Here is a 27,939-nt window from a genome sequence, read left to right on the forward strand (position 1 = left end):
TTAATATTGTTAATATGGTGTATTTATGTGTTTGAATTTCATTTTACTTATAATTTAATCTAATTTTTATTTTAATATCGTACATATTTCATATGTTATTATGACCAATTAGTTTCAAATCATACGTTCTATTACTCATTGTATGATATTCTTAAACACATATTTTAAATTCGTAATTTCCACATGCACGTATGGATGATAGAATTTCTTATTAATAATGTTGTTCATTGAATTAGTGTCACCACTTTTTATTTTAATATTAAACATATTTCATATATTATTATAATTAATTATTTTCAAATTAGATATATTTATATTATTTTTAAACATGTATTTATTTATATATTAAGTACTAGAAATAAAAGAAATAAAAAAATAAAAAAATGGAAAAAACACTTACTAGTATTTGTTAACAAAAATGATGGTAGTTACCAGTTCCTCCATTCTCGTTGTATCACTGTACAGCATACCATAACCAGGCTATTAGCGTTTTTTTTTTAACAGATAAAAAGGAAAACAGTCCAGTAAATAGCCATTTTCCTATTTTTGGTGGTTAAACTTTTCTAAAAAGAAAACTCTATTTTTTCAAGCTTGGCTATGAAGAACAATAGACAGAGACTCTTCTCGGCGAAACCTCAACTGTTTAGCAATAAAGTCTTCGATCGCCCGTTGAAACTCTTCATTGCTCAAATCGTCTTCAGGAAATAATTTTTCGTCCATGTTTTCAATTTTTCGGCACTTCTTCTCGCTCTCCGATCGTCGTAATTCCTTTTTCACTTTCTCCCTTTCCAACTTCTCCGATTTACTTCTCCTATACACTCTCGGATTATCGGCTTCAAAGTCAGAGTCTGACTCTGGCTCCGGTTCTGGTTCCATGTCTTCGCACTTGCGAGTAGATGTGTTCACTTCAGAGATGATCTCCTTATCTTGATACACAATCTCTTCTTGAGACACCGATTTGGAGTAAGTGTCTGCGGTCTTGATGATTTCCTCGCAGACTTTGGAATCGGCATTGCGAACGACGGAGAAGATACCGGACTTAGCAATTAGAGTGATGATGATGACGTTACAGATGAGGAAAACGAAGAACGGACTGGCGATGATGCCGCCGAGTTTCAATACAAACTTGCCGGAGATTTTGACGGCAAAAGGCACGCGCTCGGCAGTCCACGCCAAAAACAGCAAAGCCGAAAGCACTTCAAAAATACGAAACACCTTTGCTATGCTTCGAAGACGATTGTATTTCCTCATCGCCTTAACTTTCTCTGTTTTCACGTTATGGAAATAAAAGGAATCCATAACAGCAACGTTTCCGAGGCATTCAACGGTGAAAAACCGATAGGAATTTGGAAAGTTTCAAAAGTTTCGTTTGGTTCTGTGGAAACTGGTTTTTAACTTCCCGGGAAAATAAATGTCGGATTTGAAAAAGGATGGAGAGAGGGGGTACGGTTTTGGAGTTGCAGAGTAAGAGCATTGAGGTTTTTCCTTCTTTTCAATCGTAGGGTAATTGCTATTATATAGACCGATGACATTATTTTTATTTTATTTTTAATAAGAATTTTGTTAATGGACGTCAATTTTGGGCAATTTACCAATAAAAGTTTTTTTTTCAAAAATTATCGAAATGGGCCCATTATTTAATTATTTACCGGAATGGTCCATTTTCCTCGAAATCGCATTCACGTCAGCGCGATGTCAGGGTACGCGCCAGGAAATTCTGTCTCGCGCTGACGTAGAAGCAAATCGCTCCCTCTAGAATGCGATTTGCTGCTGTGGGATAAACAGTTTATGTTTTTTAGCTTGGAAAACTTTGAAAGGCCATAACTTTTCGCTCGGTTGTCTGATTGAGACGATTTTTTTTATTTCGAATAAATTTTCGAGATCTACTCGCTGATAAATTGCCGAAGGCGGTTTGCCGCAGTTTTCATCGAAAAAGATCATTTTTTACCTTTAAATTTTGATTTTTTCGGTTTAAAATTGAATTTTGAAACATTCAAATCATTATTTTTCTTATTTATTTGAAGTAAACACCGATTTTTTTTACAGAATTGTTGCATTTATTTGAATCTTTTTTGTACTTGTTGCATTTATTTTTTTAATCAATTAACTGGGTAAAATACCAAAAAAAGCCCTATTTTTTTAAAATTTACTGAAATGGGCCAAGTTAATTGATTAAAAAAATAAATTCAACAAGTACAAAAAATATTCAAAATTATTACCAACAAGATTTGAACCAAGGTATTAAGGGAAAAGAGCAAGCATCTTAACCAACTAAACTAAACTAATTAATTGACATATTATAAAAATACTGCTATTATCTTAATTATATTACTTACGTTCTAATGATTTATCGGACTTATTTCATACACGTGTCAAATCAGAAAAAATAATACAACAATTTTGTAAAAAAAATCCGGTGTTTACTTCAAATAAATAAGGAAAATAATGATTTGAATGTTTCAAAATTTAATTTTAAACCGAAAAAATTAAAATTTAGAGGTAAAAAAGGATCTTTTTCGATGAAAACTGCGGCAAACCGCCTTCTGCTGTTTGTCAGCGAGTAGATCTCGAAAAGTTATTTGAAATAAAAAAAATCGTCTCAATCGGACAACCGAGCGAAAAGTTATGGCCTTTCAAAGTTTTCCAAGCTAAAAAACATAAACTGTTCATCTCACGTCAGCAAATTGCGTCCTAGAGGGAGCGATTTGCTTCCACGTCAGCAACTCGTGCTGACGTGGACGCGATTCTTGGCGTGTACCATGACATCGCGCTGACGTGGACGCGATTTCGCGGAAAATGAACCATTCCGGTAAATAATTAAATAATGGGCCCATTTCGGTAATTTTTGAAAAAAAAGTTTTTATTGGTAAATTACCCGTCAATTTTTTAAAGTTTAAGTACTACAAATATAAATATAAATATATATCTATTTAATTATATTATAAAACATACGAAAAACTGAACAAAAGGCCAACTAATTAGTAATTACTATTATTTACAGTGCATTACAATTCATAAAAAGACTATTAATGACTAGATTTGGTTAAAAAAATTATAATAATATATTATAAAAAATTGATATAAAATAAATGAGAATTTAATTAAAAATATGTTAAGATATTAAAATTTACGGGGTCTTTTTTATGTGTATTTTTCTAGATTATGCATAGAAAATAAAATGACAACTTAAATATAAAATAACAAATGTTCGGTTTTTTTATAAAAGAAATAAATGTTTTGTAATTTTTCAATTAAGTTGAGACTCAGATTAATGAACGACCAATTTAGACATAATCTATACGAATATTTAAAGTTTTAACTGAATTGGTGTCACTGTCAACCGAGTTTCAACTCAGTTATGAGTTTACTAAAAAAAAATTATATTTTACAAAAGGTAAATATAATACATACATATGATATGATTCGAACTCAAAACATTATAAACTTTACTCTTTCTCTTTTGATATAATGCCTAAAACTACTCACAATCTCTTTCCAACCTTTAATTAAGAGGACAAATGCACTTTAACATGCTCGAACTCACATCCTCCTATATTGACAACAAGATCAATACCAACTGAACCAGCATAAAATCTATTCTCTTAAATTGACAATCTCAGCAAAAAATCATATTTCATATTTATATTCTTTTTATAAATTTATTAAATAATTATTTTTACCAACATGGTCTGTAATAATTGTATAATATATGTTGTAATTTATTATTAAATACTACTATAAATAATAGGAGAGTTAAGCGAAACTTTTTCAACTTCGTAAAAAAAAAATTTAACAGGGGCTTAAAAACACTTTCGAACAAAATCATTTTAATAATATAATAGGTTTTCAAAATTTTTCTTTCTTTTTTTTTAAATAATACAATATTTTTTAAGATTTGATTTATAGCTAGATTACATGCCACAATGTGTTTATAAAAAAATATATTAAAATAAAATGTAGCTCTAGTTATAAAGGTAAAGATTATAACATGTTAAATTTAGACTTATAATTCTTTATACGTGTGAATTTTTTAAATTTATCAAAATATAAAAAAAAATCAATATCTTTAAAATAATATTTTATTACTTTATAAATAAAATGATTTTTTGGTAAATTTACATCTAAGTTTAGATCGATTAGTTGATGACACTATCTCAATTAACTTTTTAAATATTTATATATATACTTAAATTTAAATTTGATAGTTTTAATGCATCAAAGATAAGCCTAGAGAGAGGGATTTATTGAGATTAGCCTCTCTCTCTAGGCTTTTGTATTGTGTGATTTAAGTTTATATTTAGGTAAAATTCTGTCATAAGTTAATTTTTTAAATTTAAAATTTGATGTCTTAAAAAAATGCTAAAAAGTATTTTTTTTTTTAGTTTTTCAATTTAAAAAATTAATTTAATCATTGGGTAATATTTTATCAAGGATTAAGATTTATAAATAAAAAATTAGCAATAAAACTTTTTAAATACAAAAATTAAATTTGAAATTTCATTCAAATATGACTTAAAATTTATATTAGTACATGGAGAATCAAAGCTTTACTTGGAGTTATGATCTATATGTAAAATCTTTGGTTGAGTTGGTATCATGAGTTAATTGGAACACTCACTTAGTTGGAAAATGATTAAAAACAATTCTTTTACAAAATAATAATATGTCATACCAAAACGAGTCGATTAATTCGTCCAAATTTCATACCAACCTTCCGGATCATAATATGCTATATAGAATCTTTCACAATTGCAGTTTATGTTAAATCTCATTATCAAATTTTATATTCTAACACTGTCCAATACATTATAACATGCTATTATTACATATATCATGCATAACAAACAAAATCGAGTCTAAGTCGAGCTTACGAAAGCTCTAAAATTGACCTGGAAACAAACAGGGATCAAAATGTATCATTTTCAATAGATAAAGGTAATTATGCAAAACAGGGGTCACATGGTCATGTGTCCAGGACATGTAACAAACTGAGGTCGATTGAAACTTAAATGACCAAATCTACAGTACTCACACAGGTGTGCAACCAGCTCGTGTGAGAATCGAGAACTGTGTGGGTTCAATGTTTCCTAATTTCCAATGGACACACGACCGTGTCTATAATATGTCATTCTGTGCCTATCTTGTGTAAGACAAACCAAATGCTCAAATTATACATTTAAAGCCATTCAATCCTGCACAAAAGCATTCCAAAAACATGTCTAAATATTCATTCAACCAATATGCCACAATTGACACCTCAAACACAAAGATTACATAAAACTTTACAAGTCTTCCACATCATTCGAACAAAACATTTAACAAAACTTAAACACCTATCATATTGTCATCAAGCACAAGTATTATGTGCACATCATAACCATTAACATCCAAATGATACTTGTAATAGCCCATTTTTGCCCGGCCCATTCAAAATAAGACCAACCCAAAATCATTTGCACAGCCCAAATTAAATACAGTTAAACCCAATAAAACTTGGGCCAAGCTTAACCCAATTATAGGGCCCAATTGGCCTAAAGGTACAGAAACCCTAAGCAGCAGTTTGGCGCCACATGCCCCACATCGCAGCACGCCCCACGTCGTAGCAACCGCCCCTGGCGCAGCAACCACCCACGTTCAATAGCCCCGCACGTTGAGCACACCTCTCACAATGCTCGTACCTACAACAAAAAGAACCGAAAACAGCAAACAAATGGGGGGAAAGTTGTTGATTTTTATTTTTAGGCTATTAAAGCCAAAGAGAAATCTGTAAAAGGGGAGACGAATATTGTAAAGAAAATATTGAAGAAATACAAAAAAACAAAGAATCAAAAATAATTTTTGAAGGTGATCGGTTTTGTTTTGTTTTCTCTTTTCTTTTTTCTATTTTTTATTTTCTTCCTTGTTTCTTAAAACAAATAAACGAAAAAAGGAAGTAAAGGGGGGACTTACCGTCGCGAGCAGCGTTGGGGGATCTCTTCATTTCGTCGTCGGAACGAAAGGAAGGTGGAGCGACGGAGAGCAGAGATGGCAACAGCGCAATTGGAAATGGCAGAGGAGTTTGATTTTTAGGGTTTTAAGATGGGATTTTGTAGGGCTTAAAACGACGTCGTTTGGGGTCTGCAGTGACCCCCAAAATGACGTCGTACAGGCCATGCCCGTGTGCAACCCGATCTGACCCGGGGAGGATCCGCGCTTTTCTTCAAAGTGGGCCATTTGCGCAATTGGTCCCCCTGCTTTTACAGTGTTTTTAAATTATTTTTTATTTCTTTTAAATTTCGCAACATATTTTATTACTGTTTCAATTTGGTCCGTGTTGCTGCGCAGCGTTTCGGAAGATGGGGTTAATTTACCTTTGAATCCTCCTTCTGTTGCGCGCATTTTTATTTAATCCTTTTTAGTATTTTATATCTTTAAGTTCAGCCTTTTAATTCTGTTTATTTTACAGTTTGATCCCTAATTGATAGCTTTAGGTTTATTTTAGTTTTTTTTTATATTATCGATATTGTTATTGCATTATTATTATTATTATTATGTTATTTATTATTATTACATATATTTATGCGCATATGTATCTTATTATATGTATGTGTATATGTTTTAATTTTTTTTATTAATATATATATACATATCTTATATTTTATTACTATTTTATTTTCTTAGTTTTATATACATATATATACGTACTATATTTATATTTTATAATATTTATATAGTTTTTATATATTTTATAATCCAAATATATATACATTTTTTATAATATATATACGTACATTATTCAAAATTATTATAAATATTTTTTTTTCGCATGTTTCTTATATATAAACATATATATATTCATAATTTATTAACATATTTTATTTATTTTTATTTATTTTTATTTATTTCTATATATATATTTTTAGATACCTATACATATTTTTATATTTTATTTTTATAACTTTATTATATATGTTTTAATATATCCATATACATATTTGCAAAAATTCACTTATATATCATACTTATGTATATGCATATTTTGTAGATACATATACATGAATAATTTAAAGTACGTGTTTTACATTTTATCATACTTTTAAAGAAACATATATTTTGGTTTCCTCAAAGCATTAAAATTATCATATTTTATAAATTTTCAAAATATTTGGCATTTATGATTCTCGAGAAAAATTATGTCCTAACTTACTGGGTTGCAATTATTTTTCGACGAATTTAGAAAGCCAAGTATTTATTTTGGCAATAAGTTCACACAAATTTCAAATAAAAGCTTATTCTCGGGAATCCCAAAATATCGGGTCCTAACTTACTGGTCATGATATTTTGTCGTCTCGAAATAAGAATTTCTAAAACAAAAGGCCATATTCGACATTCGGGATTTTCGAGGAAATTAAGCCCTAACGTATTGGGTTCCGGTTTTCTTTATTAATCCTAAATAACCGAGAATATTCTTTATTCAAAGTGCATAAGTATAAAAATCATTTTCGGGAACTTAATTTGTGGTGTCCTAACGTATTGGGCATGACATATTGTTTTCTAGAAATGAAGATTTTCTTTAAAAGCTAAAAAGCGGTATCCAAAGTTCGGGGATTTTGAGAAATTGTACCCTAACGTATTGGGTCTCGATTTCTTTATCTAACTTGAACATTTAATTATCCTTTTTAGATTTCATCATTTGAGTTTTTAAAAAGAATCTTTTTAACCTTCGACACTAAGACACTAAATAATCAATTTGATACCGATTTTTGGGCGTTACGAGGGTGCTAACCCTTCCTCGTGCGTAACTGACTCCCGAAACTGTTTTCTCAAATTTCGTAGACCAAAATCGTTTTTAAGGTGAGCCGATCACACCTCAATCAAGGATCGGTGGCGACTCCAATTTTTATTTTTTAAAGTCGACAACTAAATTTTTGTTTTCAAAAAAAATGGTTTCGACAATACTTATACGTATTAAGATTTCTTGACATGAACCATTCAACCAATCTAAATTCCAAGCCATTCATAAGTTCAAGTATTACCTTTGAGCCTTCAAAACTTTTTCATTTTTATTAATGTTCATATATGCTTCGCATTATGCCCAAAACACATAAGACTCATATCCTTTCATGTAACAAAGGCATGATTCATTTAAACTAATTAGCATATTTACCTAACTACTAAATCCAATCACTATTATAACATTTCAAGCCTATTTATAATTTATTTATACTTAACCAAATACGCACCAATTCATATCACCATGAACCATTTCAAAACCTTTCTATCACCATACCAATATGCTCAAAATCTACCATTGAGTTCCATACCAATATTAAAATAGTGACTATTCCACTATTTTTCCTTTTCCACTAGTATCTATGAAATCTTGATCTAAAATATAAAATTACTAATTTATTAGCATATATTTCATTTCCAATCTATTTTACAATTAATATCCTTTTATTTTTTAAATTAATGAAATTACCCTAAACTTTTACATTTTTTGCAATTTAATCCCTTAATTAGTTAATCTATCAAATTAACTAATTTTCTTAAATCAATAATCTATCCAAATATTCTAGGCCCTCATACAGCCCCTAATAAATCTAAAATTCACTATCAAACCCTAATATTTTGACATTTTCTAAATTTAATCCTAAAATCAATATTTAACAAAAATCACTTTACAAAATCATCACACAACACAATCAAAGCTCCAAATCAATATTATTCATTAAAAGAATCCAATATTTCTCAATGGAAACTTTTAAAATTTTTAACAGAATCAAAAACGAAGGTATGAGTTAGCTGGACCTAGTTGCAACGATATCAAAAACATAAAAATTACAAGAAACGAGTAAGAATTGAACTCACATAGAAGCTCCTATGCTCAACTGATTCTCCAAGTTATTTCTATGGTGTTTCAGCAATGACAAAAGAAGAAAATGAAGAAGAAAACCTATTTCTTCTTACTTTATTTTGTTTTAATTTCAACTAAATTACAAGTTTGCCATTATAATTTTATTATTTTATCCTAATCCATCAATTTGTCGTCCCACTATATTATTTAGGGCTTAATTATCACTTAAGTCCTTCCTCAGTTAATAATTGCACCATTTCATCACCTAATTGCTATAATCAGTAAGTTTTGCACCTTTTTCAATTTAGTCATTTTTCTTTAATTAACTAACTAAACATTAATATTTCTTAACCAAATTTTAATACAACTATAATGACTATAAATATTCTAAAAATAATATTTATGAGTCGATACTACAGAAATTTGTGGTCCCAAAACCACTGTTCCATCACCACTTAAAATCGGGTTGTTACATTAATGATATATAAGTCAATATATCATAAATATGCAATAACTAAACTTAGTTTCAAGTCATAGAAATACAAACTGAAAGCTCGTATCACCCGTCGTCGACTCTCACCTTCCTTTTCCCTTTTGACAATCTTGTATCGTTTTTAGGTACAAATAATAATTCAGTAATGGTATAGTATCAAATTCTATTCAAATCACATTCAATTTCAAGTCATACATATTTTGCAAATTATTCAATTTAATCCTCTATCTCGATAATCAATCAAATTCATACTAATCGTATCTAGTCAATCATAATCAAATATCAATTCATAAAACATCTCAAATTGTAATTTATCATATTCAATTTATCAATCAATTTATCATTTTTTTATGATTTAGTCCATACCACACCTTTTTGTACTAAATTGTAAACAATTCAAATTACAACTACACAGAAACAATTTCATAATTCAAGAATATGTTACAATTATATATAACCATAGCCTATGAGCTCACCTTGTTAAAATAGTATACAAGTTGAAATTTTTGTCTTTTCCTCGATTATTTCTGATTTGGTCAAATTCCCGATCTATGCAATTATTCAATTCAATTTATCAATTTCAACCATCTTATTTCTTTCTATTATAAACATGTATCAGCTCAATTTCATTTTTTGAATGCTCCCTAATTTTTTCATTTTATTCAATTTAGTCCCTAAAATCGAAATAGTTATAGCTTTCGAACTTGAGCCTCGATTTTAAAACTGATCTCAATTTCATCCTTCTACAGTCGACTACTATCCATAGTTACAAAAATTTCATACCAATTTCAAAATATTTATACTTTAGCCCTTATATTCAAAACTAACAACTTTCTCTTTACAAACTAGTCACTTTTCATATCTAGACTTTAAATCTAACCATTTAACACGACAAGTTTCAAGATTTAACAATGAAAATATTTATAAACTTTAACCTTTTTAAAAATTAACATAGGTTAACTAAATTAAACTCCCAAGACCTCAAAAACATAAAAATTATAAAAAAAAGACTAAATTAAACTTACCAATTTAAACTTCCAATTTCAAAACCCTTAGACCGAAAGCTTCATTCTTTCATCTATGGTGGTTTGGTGCATGGGAAAAAAGAAGAGAAAATGCTTTCTCTTTCTTTCCACCACATTTGTTTTATTTTATATTTTATACATTATAACTTTAATTTATAAATTCTATATAATTATAAACTATAATCACCCTAACCGCCCACTTAAAATCCATAATGGTATATTTTTCATTTTTAACTTTGATTTTATTACTACCTAATCTTTTAGTAAATAGAAATCTAGAACAACTAATTTTTACCACTTTTATAATTTAGTCTCTGTACCTTAGTCATCAATTCAATGAAATTACCTATCCATGTAACACCCCTAACCCATATCCTTTGTCAGAACAGGGTTATGGAGCATTACCGGAGTTTACAAATTAAATAAATAGATATTTCATATAATATAAATTTTATGTCAGAAACCAATTGAAATCAAACATTTTGTCCCTTATACGAGCCCTCGGGGCCCAAAATATGCGTTAGAAGCAAGTCGAGACTAAATCGGGTACTCAAAGAATTTTTCTGAAAAATTAAAAAAATTTCAAAGTTTCAGGGGTCATACGAGTGTGTGGCCAAGCCATGTGACTCACACGGTCAGGAGACACGCCCATGTCTCAGGCTATGTGGGCATTCGAAATAGGTACACACGATCGTGTCCAGCCTATGTCCATACCCGTGTAACTCTCTGACTTGGGTCACACGGCCAAGTCACACGCCCGTGTGCTAGGCCGTGTGAGCATACTGGCTTGCATTCCTAAAAGATACAGGGGACACACGGCCGTGTCACCTGGTCGTGTGTCACACACGGCTGAGACACACGCCCGTGTCTCTACCCGTGTGAACGAAAATAGATCATTTTCTAAGCCACATTTCTCACCCATATTGACACCAACCTAGCCTCAACAAATTGTACATCAACAAGCCTTTACAAGACATTCAGCACAAGCTAAAATCAAGTCTTAAACATGTATTATCACCACATACAACTAATAAACCCTTAGGCACCTCAAATGATAAACTTAGAAAAATGTCAACCAAGTATCCAACCTTACCTAATTAGTTTATCTAACCAAGTTACTAAAGTTCACTATAACTCAATTATATACATACATATATCACTTATACTAACATCATAATCATACCTTAATTTCATACCGATATGTAAGTTGGTTATATAAACAAAATATTATTCATAATATTTACATAAGCTAAACTTTGACTAAGTTTGTACGAAAGCCTATACATGCCATATAAACCGTATTTAATGTTTCAAAAACTACCGAGATAAGCTGGATAGTGTGACTTGAGTGCTGATCCAATCATCCAACCTTCTTGAAAATCTACAAAAACATTAAACAATATAAATAAGCTTAATGAAGCTTACTAAGTTCGACGGGTTAAACAAAATCTTACCGAACCTACTATAACAAGTCAAATAAATAAAATCATTCATGTCAATTCTCTATCATTCACTATCAATTTCCTGTCATTCACAACTTCTATTGATAAAAACATCCGCATTCAAATCAATATAAAAATAAATAACACGTCTTTCAAATTCATTTAATAAATCACTTTACCGAAAAAATTTTCCATTCGAAGAACGACTTACGAATAAGAGTATATCGTGAACAGAAGCTCATAAGAGCTGGTCCATCTGAATATGCCAACAGAAGCTCGAAAGCTGAACAGAAGCTAAAAGCTGATACACCTAATTGCGCCAAACAAAAAGTTAAACACGAGAGTTTATAACAATGTTGAACCTCGGTTTATTTGGGTAAAATGCTTATATCTCCCTCCAATACCATCATACACCAAATTATGAATGTACTTAAATCTCGCGTTCAATTCAATCTGAATATCTAATTCAATATTATAATTCCAATAATAAAACCGAATATTGAGTTTAATATTATAATTCCAACAATAATTCATTTCCAACAATAGAATAAATAGATAATATCATTCATCAATTTATTCAAATGTTAAATTTTTAACCGTACGAACTTACCTGGATTGAATTGTAGTAATTGCAGAAGTTCAAGGGCTATTCTGCTATTCTTTGACTTCCCGGGCTAAAATTCTCACTAGTTCTTCCAAATACATCAAATTTGGCTGTAGCTCAATCTCATTATGAGAAATCACATGTGGAGGATTAGATCTGTACCGTCTCAGCATCGATACGTGAAACACATTATGGACTTTCTCTAGTTTAGAGGGCAAAGCTAATCTATAAGTTTTAGGGCCAATCCTTTCAACAATTTCATACGGTCCGATAAATCTTGGACGCAACTTTCCTTTCCTACCAAACCATAACACTTTCTTCCATAGAGAGACTTTTAAGAATACTCGATCACCAACAACAAATTCTATATCTTTTCTTTTCAAATCCGCATACGATTTCTGAAGATCAGATACAACTTTCAAATTGTCTCGAATAATCCAAACTTTATCCTTAGTTTCTCGGATCAAATCAACCCCTACCATTTTGGATTCACTCAACTCAGACCAATACACCGGTGTTTTACATTTTCTCCCGTAAAGAGCTTTAAATGGTGTCATTTTTATACTAGATTGATAACTATTATTATCTACAAATTCAGCTAACAGTAGATACTTTTCCCAGCTACCTTAAAATTCAAGTATACAACATCTCAACATATCTTCCAAAATCTAAATCACTCGTTCTGATTGCCCATCAATCTGAGGATGAAATGTTGTGCTGAAATTAAGCTTAATGCTTAGAGCCTCATGAAGTTTGCTCCAAAATCTTAATGTAAATCTCGGATCTCGATCTGAAATAATGAATATCGGAACTCCATGTAATCTCACAATCTCATATATATATGGTTCTGCTAATCTCTCAAGTGTAAAGTCTGTTCTGGTTGGAATAAAATGTGTCGATTTAGTCAATCTATCAACAATCACCCAGATTAAATCTTTCTTTTTCAGAGTTATAGGTAAGCCAGATACGAAATCCATCGTAACTCGCTCCCACTTCCATTCAGGAATCATAATAGGTTATAATAAACTCGTTGGTACCTGATGTTCTGCTTTCACCTGCTGACAAATCAAACATTTAGCTACAAATTTAAAAATTTTCCGTTTCATACCCGACCACCAATACATCTGTTTCAAATCAAAATACATCTTCGTGCTACCTGGGTGAATAGAGGACGTGCTACTGTGAGCTTTAGAAAGAATATCATTTTTCAAATCTAAATTACTCAGAACACAAATTCTATCGCAATAACGTAATGTACCACTAGTATCAACACTGTACTCGAAATTCAAATTACTCTGAACCATCTATCGTTTCAACACCAACTTTGGATCATCATCTTGCAATTCCTGACTTTCGTTGTAGAAACAAGGGTTTCGTTTTCAACTCCGCTAATATAGAACCGTCTTCATTAAGAGCTAAATGAGTATTCAACGCTCTGCAAACAATGATGACTTTCGACTAAGTGCATTAGCAACTACATTAGCCTTTCTTGGATGGTAATCAATAACCAGATCGTAATCTTTCAGTAATTCTAACCACCGTTTCTGTCTCAAATTTAATTCTTTCTGAGTCATCAAATACTTTAAACTTTTGTGATCTGTAAACACGTAACACTTCTCGCTGTATAAAAATGTCTCCAAATCTTCAAAGCAAATACATTCGTGGCCAACTCGAGATCATGTGTAGGATAATTCTTCTTATGCGACTTTAATTGTCGAAAAGCATAAGCTACTACTTTTCTTGACTGCATCAGTACACAACCCAAACCATTGAGAGATGCATCACTATAAACAACATACACTACTCTAGATTCAGGCTGAGTTAAGACTAGGGCTTCCGTCAACATTTTCCTCAGCTGATCAAAAATCTGTTGGCACTTATCGGTCCAAACAAACTCAACATTTTTCTATAATAATTTGGTCACCGGTGAAGTAATAATCGAATTTTTTTTAACAAAACGTTGATAGTAACCTGCTAAACCTAGAAAACTTCGCACTTTTGAGACATTTTTCAGAGTTTTCCAATTTATCATTGCAGAAACTTTGCTCAAATCAACTCGAATCCCATCAGCTAATACTATGTGACCCAAAAATCCAACCTTGCGAAGCAATAATTTACATTTACTAAATTTTGAGTGCAACTGCTTTTCTCTCAAAGTTTGTAGGACGATCCTCAGATGTTGTGCATGCTCGGATTCTGTCTTGGAATAGATTAATATATCGTCAATAAACACAACAACAAATCTATTCAAATGAGGTTGAAAAATCCGATTCATTAAATCTATAAAAGCAGCAGGGGTATTAGTTAAACCAAATGGCATTACCAGAAACTCGTAGTGACCGCAACGAGTTCTGAAAGCAATCTTTGGCACATCACAATCTTTAACCTTTAATTGATAATATTCAGATCTGAGATATATATTCGAGAACGCTGCGACACCTTTCAATTGATCAAACAAATCGCCGATACGTGGAAAAGGGTATTTATTTTTTATTGTGACTCTGTTCAATTGTCTGTAGTCTATACACAATTTCAAAGAACTGTCTTTCTTTTTCACAAACAAAACAGGTGCACCTCAGGGAGGCATGCTTGGTCGAATAAATCCTCGATCTAATAACTCTTGTAATTGTGCTTTCAATTCTTTTAGTTCAACTGGTGTCTTGCGGTACAGTGATATTGATATTGGTGCAATTCTAGGAATCAAATCAATCACAAACTCAACTTCACAATCAGGAGGTAAACCCGACAATTCTTCAGGAAAAATATCAACGAACTCATTAACAACTAGTAACTGATTTAACTTCGGTTCTGAATCTCGAGTATCAATGATATATGCTAGAAATGCTTCGTTACCTTTTCGCATCAATCTCTGAGTAGAAAAAGCCGAAATAATTCTAACGACATCTTTCGAATCCTCAGACTCAACTGAAATCATCTCTCCTGTTTGACATTTCAAATCGATCCGTTTCTGTCTATAGTTTACCACAGCATCATGTAAAGATAACCAATCCATACCTAGAATAACATCAAATTCCCGAAAGGGTAACAACATCAAATCAGCAGGGAATCCACAGCCCTTAATTTTCAGTGGACAATTACAACAGATTAAATTAACTATCACACATTGACCTAGTGGGTTAGTAACTTAAATATCATAATCAATAGATTCAACAGACAACTTCTTTTCTGTTACTAATGCAGTGCAAATATAAGAATGAGTTGACCCAGGGTCAATCAATACATACATAGTAACATCAAAGAGATAGAATATACCAATAATCACATCTAGAGCAGTAGCTTCCTCTCTAGCTCGAATGACGTAGGTATGAGCAGGTGCTTTAACCTCTAATCGAACAACAGTGTCCATCATTCACGAATGAGTAGTCCCAGTAGCACTATTCTGGCTCAAACGTCTACTTTTCTGAGAGGTGGACATTTGATTTTCTTTCTGATCTTCATCCTCTTTTGGCAATTTAGGATAATTACGAATAAAATGATCAGTTGATCCATATCTATAATAGGCTCTCGTTTTACCTTTGCACTCACCAAGGTGATATTTCCCATAATATTTACATTTGGACTTCGGAGCATTTTGTACACTACCCACACTATCAGTCGGTCTAGTAAATACTCTGAAATCATGTTGAATCGTCTTATTTTTATTCTAACATTCAGGCACTGAGGTAGCTCGGCTAAAATCATCTTTAGATTTTTCATCGGTGATGCTAAAAATGACTTGGAAGAACCTCTCTTGTGAAATTCTCGATTTTGCCTATCCCATTGTATCTTACGGTTGTACACTTCTTCCATTTTCTCTACACGATCAGACAAGACAACAAGTTCTCATATTTCATTACCTCCAATCATCATTCGAATTTCATCGTTCAAACCATCTTCAAACCGAATACACATTTTTTTCAGTAAGCACAATTTCTCAAACATATTTACTAAGATATACAAATTTTCTCTCATATTCAGCAACCGATCTATTTTCCTGACGTAACTCAAAAAATTCTCACTTTTTCTTGTCCAAATACCTTTTTTCCGACATATTTCTTTTTAAACTCAGTTTGGAAAAATTCCTAGAAAATTTTCTCCTTCGGTACCATAGCTACTATCGTCGACCACCAACTATAGCTTCCTCTTTTAATAATGAAACAACACATCTAAGAAAGTCATCAAGGGAGCAAGCTATTTCTTCAAAAGCCTGTAATATATTTTGAAACCAGTACTCGGCTTTAACCAGATCATCCTCTGATCTACCCCGAAATTCTTCAACACTACACTTTCTAAGTTTCTCGATTGGAATACGTTTATTAGGTTCAATCACTGGAGGAGGTGGAGGTGCAACCAGAGGTACAACATGTGGTACAATAGAGGATAGATGTTGTTAAGTCGGATTTTTTTCTTGCATAAACTCACTGAACCATTGGTTCATATACCCAAAGAACATATTTTTAAGTTCACGTTCCTGAGCTGAAGGAATCGAGACATTTTTACTCGTCCTATGTTCAGAAGTCGGTACTTTACTGTTAACCTCATCATTGTCAGCACGTTCAGATCTGTTTGACATCTTTACAATTTATAAGAAAACAAATGTTAGATCGAATCATACACATCACACTATCACAAATTTATATAGCATGTATTTCTAGACATTTCACACGCTACGTTCAGTCCGAGAATCAATTAAACTATAGCTCTGATACCAGTAAATGTAACAATATAAAAAACATAAAAAAATTACAAGAAACAGGTAAGAATTGAACTCACATGAAGTAAAAATATGAAAAACCAACTTAAAGCTCTTTCCCTATGTCAGTTTTGGCTAAAAATTGAAGAAGAAATGCCTAGAGAACTTTAAAATTCAATTTGTGTGTTTTAATTTCACATAAATTACCATTTTGACATTCAACGGCTTTATTTTATTATTTTCTCTTCTTATGCTGCCTCATCTTTTAATTTAGGTTTATTTATTACTTAAGTCATTCCTCATTTATTAATCAAACCATTTAATCACTTAATTATTATAATTAGCAAATTTTGTATCTTTTTCAATTTAGTCCTTTTTAATGAATTAATTATCGAAACGTTAAAATTTTTCAACGAAACTTTAATAATACCTTAATGATACTCCGTCAATATTTATAAAAATATTTTAGTCCCAGTTTATAGAAACAAGGTCCCGATACCTCACTTTCTAAAACCACTTGACCTAGTGTCTTACCACTCGAACCTAATAAATCATTCTAAAACATAAATTACCAATTTAAAAAGCTTTTTTAAAACCATATTTGGCTCATGAATATTATTATTTAATATTTATGATCTTACTCGCAGAATTTGGTGGCATCAAATCACTGTTTCCGACACCACTGAAAAATTCAGGTTGTTACAATCCAAAATTTGATTCATCTATGTAATACCTCCGTAAACATTTAATAAAAATATTTTTGGGCTTGTTTTATAGAAATAAGGTCTCAATACCTCATTTTCTAATACCATTGACTTTAGGCTCAATACACTTTTATCTTAACTAACCATCCAAATAACAAATTTGTCAGACCAAAATTCAAATTGGGCCGAATCTGGTGATGTCACATTGTAACACCCCTTACCCGTATTCTACGTTGGAATAGGGTACGAGGCATTACCAAAATAAATACACTTATAAACATATTAAACCGAGTTATAAAATTTCATCCAAATTAAAAACTTTCAAATTATTATCTTCGAGTCGCTAATTAGGGTTTACGAGGCCCAATACATACCCATTCATATGCTCAATATATTCGTTAAATCAATCCAATATTAAAGGATCCACTTTAAGTCAGAATCAATATTACTCATAATCATAAATCTTTTCATGTTATTTTCATATATCACTAACTGAACTTTGAATGTCAATTTACGAATATGTAATTCACTAACACATTCTGGTATATACAATGTTTAATTGATGAAATCATTTAATTGAGCTAAATTTCATATTCACTCCAAATTTTCTTCTATATCCATAAATGCTTTCATTTACCATTTACCTAACCAATTTCTCGAACCAAGCTATCACACAACAATAATACATCACCTGTGCTTCATGAATTCAATGTTCGAATCTTATCATCATCAAATGCATGTCATTCGAATACTTAAAGTTTATTCAAGCATATATTATTACGTTTCATATACCAAGCATATGCCAAAATTACGAATACGCAATTATTTTATTTGTCATTTATTTAACTAGCAAATTAATCTCAAAATTCAAAACATTCCATTACTTAAGATATGCCATAAAACACTCCTTTAACATAAACTAGCACCATGGCCGAATTTTCAGTATGCTATTTATTCCCCTTTTTCCGAATCACATAGCAAAATATTACAAATATGTATATATTTGAATACTATAATTATGCATCAACTTACCAACATGAGTTAATTCATGAGCCACTCATGACATCATTTCATGCCAAATATACCACACGCATATGCTATGAAACTTTATTTTCTCTCATGAGCTTACCATGACCAGTAATGCACCAATATAAGCATCACTCCTATTTCGACATTTATCAATTATAATCAGACATTTAACCAATTATACACAATTCATTCATATACTTTATTGTCCTCCTCCTCCTCTCCATCCCACATCCTTTATGTATATAACATGCTTAAATAGCATTATACATAATTTCACTATTCACTTATATTTAAATTCAAAGCTGTCTAGTCGAGTTATAGTCACTAAATTATTTTTATCCGGAGCTACAGAGCTCCAAATTAAGTTCTACTAATTTTCCCCAAAACTAGACTCACATATCTTCTTACCATAAAATTTTTAGAATTTTTTGCTTAGCCAATTAGTACAGTTTATTCTTTAAAGTCACCACTATTTCACTGCTCAACATCTCTGACCTCTCTTCACTAAAAATGAATTACATTGTACAGAATTCAGATGATATTTCTGTTTATTTCCTTTGAAAATAGACTCATTAAGGATTCTAAGCATATAAATTATAACTCATAACTATTTTTGTACAATTTTTAATTATTTTCCAAAGTCAGAACAGGGGATTCCAAAATCAATCCGACCCTGCCTCACTAAAATTCAAATATCTCAAAATATATAACTCTTTTGCTTGCTCTATTTCTTTTATGTAAAAATAGACTCATTAGGCTTTCATTTTATATCTTATTCACTCTCTAATTAAATTTCCACCATTTTTGGTGAATTTTCAAAGTCACACTATTGTTACTGTCCAAAATTGTTTTGTTGCTAATTTTACTTTTTCGTAATTTCACTTTTCACTTTCAATCATTATTCAATTCAATTCCACACATATATTCATCATTCAGTCACACTTAACCGTTACATGATCTCATGTATTTTCACTTAGTCAATTTCCCGATGAACATTTAGGAATAATAACAGTTACAAGATGGATTCAGCACACAACAACCACCCTTTGTAATCAATGATATCCGGTGGGATCAGCACATAGCAACCACCTTATAATTAATGATACCGGTTCACATAGTAGCCTGCACATAGTACTACACACGTGATTGAAGCTATCCAGTACGCATAGTAGCCTACACATAGTACTACACATGCAACCTATCATTCTGGTACACGTAGTAGCCTGCACATAGTACTACACACGTGACCATCACTTTCACTTTCACATAGAGGCCTACACACAGTCCATGCCACACATGTGATCATTTCTGTCGCTTCATTCGTATCCCTTTTATTCCGAATGTTCAATCAGGAAATTTCTCACTTTTTCTCATTTTTTCCTTTTTCACTAATAAAAGTCAATTCATTGTCTTTCTTGACTTATAATAACACATTTAACTTATTTAACACTCACATTATTCAATCCAATCCAAAAATCACATTTTGGTTACATTTTTGCCCCTAAAATTTCACAAAATTATGATTTTGCCCCTAGGCTCAGAAATTAAACTTTATTCCTTTTTCTTATGTTTTATGACATGCTGAACATTTTTCCCTTCTATGGCAACATCAAATTCTCACTCTAACACTTATTTATGAACATTAGGTATTTTTACCGATTATGTCAATTTACTCGTTTTCACTTAAAATCGGTTAGGAAAAGTTATTTAACATAATTTCAAGCTTCATATTCTATCATAAAACATCAAAATAAACACATTTCACCTATAGTTATTTTTCCAAATATGAACCCTAGGTTAAATTATTGCTAGAATAAGCTAAATCAAGTTACCGGGACTCTAAAAACGTAAAGAACATTAAAAACGGGGCTTGGAATCACTTACTATGGAGCTTGGAAGCTTGAAAACCCTAACTATGGCTTCCCCCTTGCTATTTTCGTTCACCATGGAGAAGATAACACCATTTTTCCATCTTTTTCCCATTTTATTTCTTTTTATTACCAAATGACTAAAATGCCCTTACTTAAAAAAATCTATTTCACTAATTCTATGCCCATTTTTGTCCATCAATTAACTAATGGTCTAATTACCACATAAGGACCTCCAATTTAAAGTTTCATAGAAATTGGACACCTCTAACATATAGAACCCAACTTTTGCAGTTTTTACGATTTAGTTCTTTTGACTAAATTGAGTGCCCAAACGTCAAAATTTTAGAACGAAATTTTCACGAAATTTTTTCGTGAAATTGTAGACCATAAAAATATAATAATAATTATATTTTTCCTCGTCGAATTTGTGGTCTCGAAACCACTGTTCCGACTAGGCCCAAAATTGAGCTGTTACAATTATAATTAAATTGTAAATATTAATTAATAACATATACAGATTCGATCATCGAAGAACGGGATTCTGAAACTACCATTTCTGACACCACTGACTTTCATATCGTTATAGTTATTGTCAAATCCGATTGCTTAAGAGTTATCCAGATACTTCAAGAAAGCTTGAGTTAAACTTGGGATGTGTTAATAATCGTAGGGGATATAATTTTAATTTCTGCGAATATTTAATCCATTTAATTCAACCATGTACTTAGAATCGAGAATAAAGTGCTTAACTGGGTGATAAAGCAAATCGTGAATGGCTCTTTCCCCCTTAGCTTAGTTGAGACGGTTACTATTATAACAAGTAAGAGGATTTAAATTCGAATATGTTTAAGTATGTATTATCCTCTAATTTAAATATTTGAAAGATTATCCTCCAATTTTTTACATAGTTATTTGAGTCCATAGTTATTTGAGTTTCAAGTATTATTTTCAAGTATTATTTGAGTTTCAAATAACTATGTAAAAAATTGGAAAATATTTTCTTTTACATACCCACATGGTGTCATATAATCTAATAGTAGTGTGATGTTGTAGTGTCTTTTACGTGCCTTCCAACCAATGAAACACGATTGATTATTTGATTTATGGCAGCATTACAAGTTCAATTCCTTTTTTTGGAGAAGGTGAATTAGTGACCATGTCCGTACATACCATCACAGACCATAACCAGTCAGCAATCACGTGGCCGATCACTGAACTTAAGAGAGAAAAAAAAAAAAGGAAACCCAGCCATGGCCATTACTGCACATTTCAATCTCCTTCTTTATAAGAAGAAAAAAAAAGGACTCTTGTTTTGACAAGTCTGGTTCTGGGTGTCTTTGGAACTTGAAATAGAGAAGACGTGATTGTCAGACACGCGATCATGTTGTGCGTGCCCTTCCCCCTTTTTTCTCTCTGTGTTTTTTCTTTCTCGTTTTAAATGATTTGTTGTGTCTCAGTTGCCGATGATGATTTCTGTACATTTTATGCAAACAGACGTCTGTTATTATTGCCATCGATTTGGCCACTTCTTTTGCAAATAAGTGCAACGACTTTCATATGCTTTTGTTAAGTTACACATCCCATAAAGATTTCTGGTTCATAGTTGCATGATTAAACTTTGAAAAAGGAAAAAAACACTTGAACCCGAGTTTTGACCCGGCTTAACAATGGCATGCACGTGAGAAACAACTATCACATTGCTTATATGCAAATATATATCTGATTGAATCCTGCTGGTGTTTTAATATTATGGACTTTTTCACAGAGTAGCGTTAATTTTACTGTGGTTTTCCTATCAAAAGAAGGGGTGAAGATGATTTGAACTTTGTTAGAGAACTTTCTTTTCAACCATTATTATTATTTTTAATTGGTGATTCTTAAGCTTTGGAATTCAGAAACTTTATTATTTTATAAAAAAATTAATTACCAACGTTACCAATCACTCATGCAGAAGTACTTGAAAGTAAAAATTTTAAGCAATGAGTGGCAGGCTGGCTCTCTGTTCTACTCTGCAGCAGTTGTGAATCAAAGTCGATGGAAATCCCTCCTTTCCCTTTCACTGACCCACTATCCCTTTCTCTTCTTCTCTGAGACTGATACCCTGAGAGGGTCCCCTGATAGATACCTCCCTAATCCCTAGTGTTTCAGCCTCCCCGAAGACTGTGGTATTTGCTCTCTACACTTGGCAAAATCCCTTATCTGATTAGGACACCCCCACTTTCCCTCTACAACCTATCCAAATCATTGCCTGTTTTTTCACCAGCTTGACCCCAAAGGCCAAAACCCATAGACCAAATTACCTTTGCCAAACTGACCTTTGTGTTCAATGTTCATTGGTAAGTTGGAGAGTGGGGTAAGCAATTGTCGGGCAATTAAACTTATATTTCACCTGGGTTTGGCTAAGTTTTGTGTTTATCTTAGCAAACTTACAAAAACCCAAAGTGTCATTGATCTTGTTGATAAGATATCTGCATTCTAACTTGAAGTGAACTTGGGAAACTCTCGGGGGCATTCAAGCAGCTCAAAGCTAGACTATCTAATCCTAGAGGTCTAAGTCTAACTTCAATTTGTCGAAGAGGCAAGGGAAAAACTCTTGAAATATATAAAAGAGAGAAAAAAAAAATCCCATTTTAATTATGTGAGGTGAGGCTTGGTTGATATTGCAGGAGCCCCCACCTGGATAAGTTCCTACTTCACTATTTGGAGAAAACATTAAATTTTATTAGAACTTATTTGGAAATTTTATGAATAAATGGTTTTGAAGAGAGAGATTTGGTAAAAATGGAGGACCAGGGTGACTCAATTGCAATGAGTTATCTTATTTTGATTTTCATATCTTTTAAATATTTGTATATGATACATAAGTATGAAATAATTGACATTACCAAAACAAATATAATGATTAAAAAAAATTGAATATATTTGTGTTAGACTTACACATGAATTTAAATAATATATCAATTAAAATATTATTGATACACGAATGGAAAGGTGATAGAGATGGATAATTCACACACGAATGGAAAGGTGATAGAGATGGATAATTCACTTTGTTTAGAATAGAACGAAGAGTTGTCAAATAGGGTGGTCATATAAGTAGATTACTTAAGTTTCACGTTAGGGTCTAAGCCTTATATATTTATTGTCTCTAGTTTCGAACTGTCATGTGTTAACCTATTATTAACGGGCTAGGGATAAGTGCTCTTAGGCTTAGGTAAAATGACGCTATAAAATAATAGTTGAAATCTGATACAGCGGTTAATGAGTTGGTGTTGGGCAAATTGCAAACTGACAGGCTCTTACGAGTATCCTCGAAAATCTATTTGTACTGTTCGGGGACTTAACCGTCCAGGCAACCACCGAGAAGTGTAATAATAGATCTATAGTAAGATATTTGAATCAGATAATCCTCAAAGAATTGTTTCATACAGTTGGCAGACAAAGTCATAGTTCATAGTATTATATTCCTCTCCACCAGACCCTTGATTTCAAACAAGAATAGAATTTCTTTTTCCAATGTTTACCCTGAATTTATTCCATGTTTCCTATGTATATTACTTCTATTTCGAAACAGAATAATTCAACATAAATCTAGATTATTATCACAAAAGCTTGAAGAGATAGGGAAGATAGACAACATACAAAAGGGGTAAAGAGGATGATTCAATGGTGGAAAATTGTCTCCATGGAACCTGCAGTCAATTCAAGGTTCATTAACGATTTTCAAGATGATGATCTCTAAAATGGTTTTGATTCAAAAGATGAAAGCCTTTTTTTCTAATAACATAATAGAGTCTATCTTGCCTGTAAAGACCTAGAGAATATTTGTAAAGGGTGATGAAGGCATCTTCACTTTAAGTTTAAAACTTGATGCCTAAAACTTTAGCTTCTTTAGTGACATGGATTCTGTGGACTGAAATCTGTTCTACATAAAAGATGAAAATGACATCTTTTCTTTCCATTAAGAAAACAATTCAGCAATCCAGGAATTTTTCCACACTGTTCCATGAAATCCATAAGTAGCACTAACCAAATCCTTAAATTTATACTAGAATATTACACATCCATGACATGAATGAATAAAAAAGAGAAAATAAAAAATATATATTTAAAATGTTACTTATGATGAAAAACTTGTGAACATTTTCTTAAAAAATAAATAAGTTATCTGATGATATTCCATGGATTGATGGAAGAAGAATCCTCACATAAACCTTTCTCAAATGAATTTCAAATTCTTGGCTAGATACCAGGTGAACTCTGAAGGCCTTAAGTGTCCAAGAAATAAACATTTTCACTGCTTTTGCTTGGCTTGGAGCAAAGGGAAGGGCAAATGTTGCTTGAATTAGAGCAACATTTCTGAAGATCCCATGAGTTTTAAGAAATGCAGACTGCCATCACTTGCAAAATGTTTGTAATATACCCTCTGACCCCAATATCAATGATTATCTTGTGCAAACTGTAAGCAGCTTATTTCATGATTTAAGTCACATATAGAGATGTCATCTCATTTTAACCATGAAATTTGTTCAAGCACCAGCAGCACTATCTTGCATGATCTGTTGGATCTGCTCCATGCCCTCAACTTCATAACTTCATCTGCGCAAAAATCAAGTACTAATGGTTGTATGATGTCATTTGTTAATTACTGATTAGAACCTTGCTGCCGTTAAATTCAGCATTCAATCGGGAGAAAGAGGCCAAAACCTGCATGAAGCAATGAAATTGAATCTTCATTTCGTGCTAGTCCTCTAGATCTAGAAGAGAACCTAACTCCTGGACAGAAATATCCACTCTAGAAGCTAGTAAATCCAACATGCCATATATTTCTTCACCCTCAGGGTAAGATCGTTCACCAGCAACAAATGCAGAAACCCGATCCTTAACCTTAATCCAGGACCATCCCGGCTCCTTCATGACCCCTTTTGTCCTCATCATCTTCCTAACATCTGCTGCTTCTCTCCATTTTCCTTTGGCGGAATAAATATTAGCAAGGGTGATATGAGTCCCTGCACAATTCGGATCCATTTCAAGAAGCTTCTCTGCAGCACGTTCTCCACAATCAACATTGCCTTGGACTCTACATGCTCTAAGAAGTGTTGACCAAACAACATCATCTCTATGAAATGGCATGCTTTTAATCATTTCCTCTGCTTCAGTTAGTCGCCCAGCTCGGCAGAGTAGATCGATCATACAGCCATAATGTTCTTTTGAAGGTCTTATTTGGTACTCACTACTCATTAAATTGAAGTAGTGGAAACCAAGATCAGCTAGTCCTGCATGACTACAAGCAGTAAGGAGACCAATGAAGGTCACCGAGTCTGGTTTCAAACCAACCTTGGAAAGCATCTTGAACAAATTAATAGTTTCATGTATATATCCATGATCAGCGTATCCATTAATCATGGCTGTCCATGTGACAATATTATAATTCTCAGCCTCGTTGAAGACTTTTTCAGCATCTTTAATACACCCACATTTTGAGTACATATTAACTAAAGCACTCTGTATCATTTCCTCTTGTTCTAACCCAATGGAAAGAACGTGAGCATGAAGCTGCCTCCCTTGCTCCAGAATCGCCATATTTCCGCAGACACTCAGCACACTAGCAAAAGCGAATTGTGTCGGCTTTGGCCCTTCCTTTCTCATCCACGACAAATGCTCAAAAGCTTCTTCCCCATAGCCTCCCTGAGAATACACTGCAATTATAGTGCTCCAGGAAATGGTATCCCTTCTTGACATTCCATGGAACACCATTGCAGCAGAAGATATCTGTCCACATTTCGAATACATGGTCATGAGGGAGTTAGCGACTGATAAAGTATCTGCAAGACCGATACGCAAAACATGGGCATGTAATTGCTCACCCCAACTAATTCTCACAAGACCAGAACAACTGGCAATAACAGCAGCGAAAGTAAACTCATTTGGACTCACACCTGCTTCTTGCATCCTTGTAAACGCCTCAATGGCATTCACATCTTCTCTCATCTGAACATAAGTCGTTATAATAGATGTCCATGAAACCACATCCCGTGAATTCATTTTGTCAAACAAACGCAAACCATAATCTAATTTGCCACATTTGTTATACATAGTAGAAAGAGAATTAGCCACATATGAAGTATCATTAAAACCTCTCTTTACAGTATGAGTATGAATCTCCCTACCAAAATTCAAAGCACCTAAACAAGCACAAGCCTTCAACACAATAGCTAATGTATAAGAATCATATTCCACTCCAGATTTTCTCATTTCAGATAAGTAAACCAAACCCTTCTTATAATACCCACCATGAACAAGCCCTGTAATGATAGCGGTCCATGAAACCACGCTTTTTATAGGCATCTCATCAAACACTTTGATCCCCAGCTCAATTTTGCCAAATTTTGCGTACATATCTAAAAGGGCACTCCCCGCGAAAACTGAGTTAATAAAACCAGATTTAACTAAATAGCCATGCAGCAATTCTCCATAATTCAAATTAAATTCCAGTGCACAAGCTTTGAGTGCAATGCTAAGACAGAAGGGGTCCATGGAAAGCCCGGGTGAGACCCACATTTTGGAGAACAAAAGTAATGCTTCACTTGATTTCATGGCCCTGACGTAACCAGAAATTATGATTGTCCATGAAACTTCGTCTCTTTGAGGCATTACGTCGAACATTTGACGAGCTTCGTGGAGATCACCCGTTTTGACTAAATTTTTTAAAAGAGAGTTGAGTTCGAGCATGTTTATAGCGTTGGGAACATGTTGTTTGCGAAAGGAGTTGATTGAGGTTGTTTGTGAAACAAGGATGTCTTTGTTTCCAATGAAAGCAATGTTTGGAACTGTACATAGTTTTCTGAGATTGTGAGCTCTGATCGTTGATACCATGTTTCTGTCGGAAGAAGTGGCAAAGCAGGCATGACCCAATAAAGCTTGAAGTGTTGTGTGAGGTATACTTGGACCAATGACGGAACCTAGCCCATAACTATTAGGCTAGAGATATGCATGTATCCTAGAATTTTAAGTGGTTAAATTATGGGTTTTCTCCGCCTATTATAATCAAATTTCACTTTTAAATTTATATTATTACCTTCATTAATTAATACGTTAAAGTTTATCAATGAAAAACTTGATAACTATGTGATATTTTTTAAAGAAATAAGTAACTCATGGTATTAACGTCAACTTTTTTAATATATACATATATGAAACCCAAGTTATTGGGCTTTAGCTGTTTAATTTGTATATTTTGAG

General features: G+C 32.4%; 2 protein-coding genes across 2 annotated transcripts; both read right to left on the minus strand.

Moving 5' to 3' along the window:
• Positions 1 to 422: 422 nt before the first annotated feature.
• Positions 423 to 1,497, minus strand: LOC107911353 (uncharacterized). The gene has a single exon (XM_016839203.2). The coding sequence runs from the start codon at positions 1,297 to 1,299 to the stop codon at positions 586 to 588; it is 714 nt and encodes a 237-aa protein (XP_016694692.1). The 5' UTR covers positions 1,300 to 1,497; the 3' UTR covers positions 423 to 585.
• Positions 1,498 to 24,623: 23,126 nt separating this feature from the next.
• LOC107913090 (putative pentatricopeptide repeat-containing protein At3g47840) lies at positions 24,624 to 27,681 on the minus strand. The gene has a single exon (XM_016841533.2). It carries the CDS (start codon positions 27,571 to 27,573, stop codon positions 25,441 to 25,443), a length of 2,133 nt encoding a protein of 710 aa, XP_016697022.1. The 5' UTR covers positions 27,574 to 27,681; the 3' UTR covers positions 24,624 to 25,440.
• Between the last annotated feature and the right edge of the window lie 258 nt (positions 27,682 to 27,939).

The sequence above is a fragment of the Gossypium hirsutum genome, chromosome D11 (genome assembly GCF_007990345.1).
Source record: "Gossypium hirsutum isolate 1008001.06 chromosome D11, Gossypium_hirsutum_v2.1, whole genome shotgun sequence".
Taxonomy (NCBI): Eukaryota; Viridiplantae; Streptophyta; class Magnoliopsida; order Malvales; family Malvaceae; genus Gossypium; species Gossypium hirsutum.

Excerpts from the sequence above, each read along its gene's own strand:
- LOC107911353 (XM_016839203.2), bottom strand. The coding sequence starts at position 1,299 with ATGGATTCCTTTTATTTCCATAACGTGAAAACAGAGAAAGTTAAGGCG.
- LOC107913090 (XM_016841533.2), bottom strand. The coding sequence starts at position 27,573 with ATGGTATCAACGATCAGAGCTCACAATCTCAGAAAACTATGTACAGTT.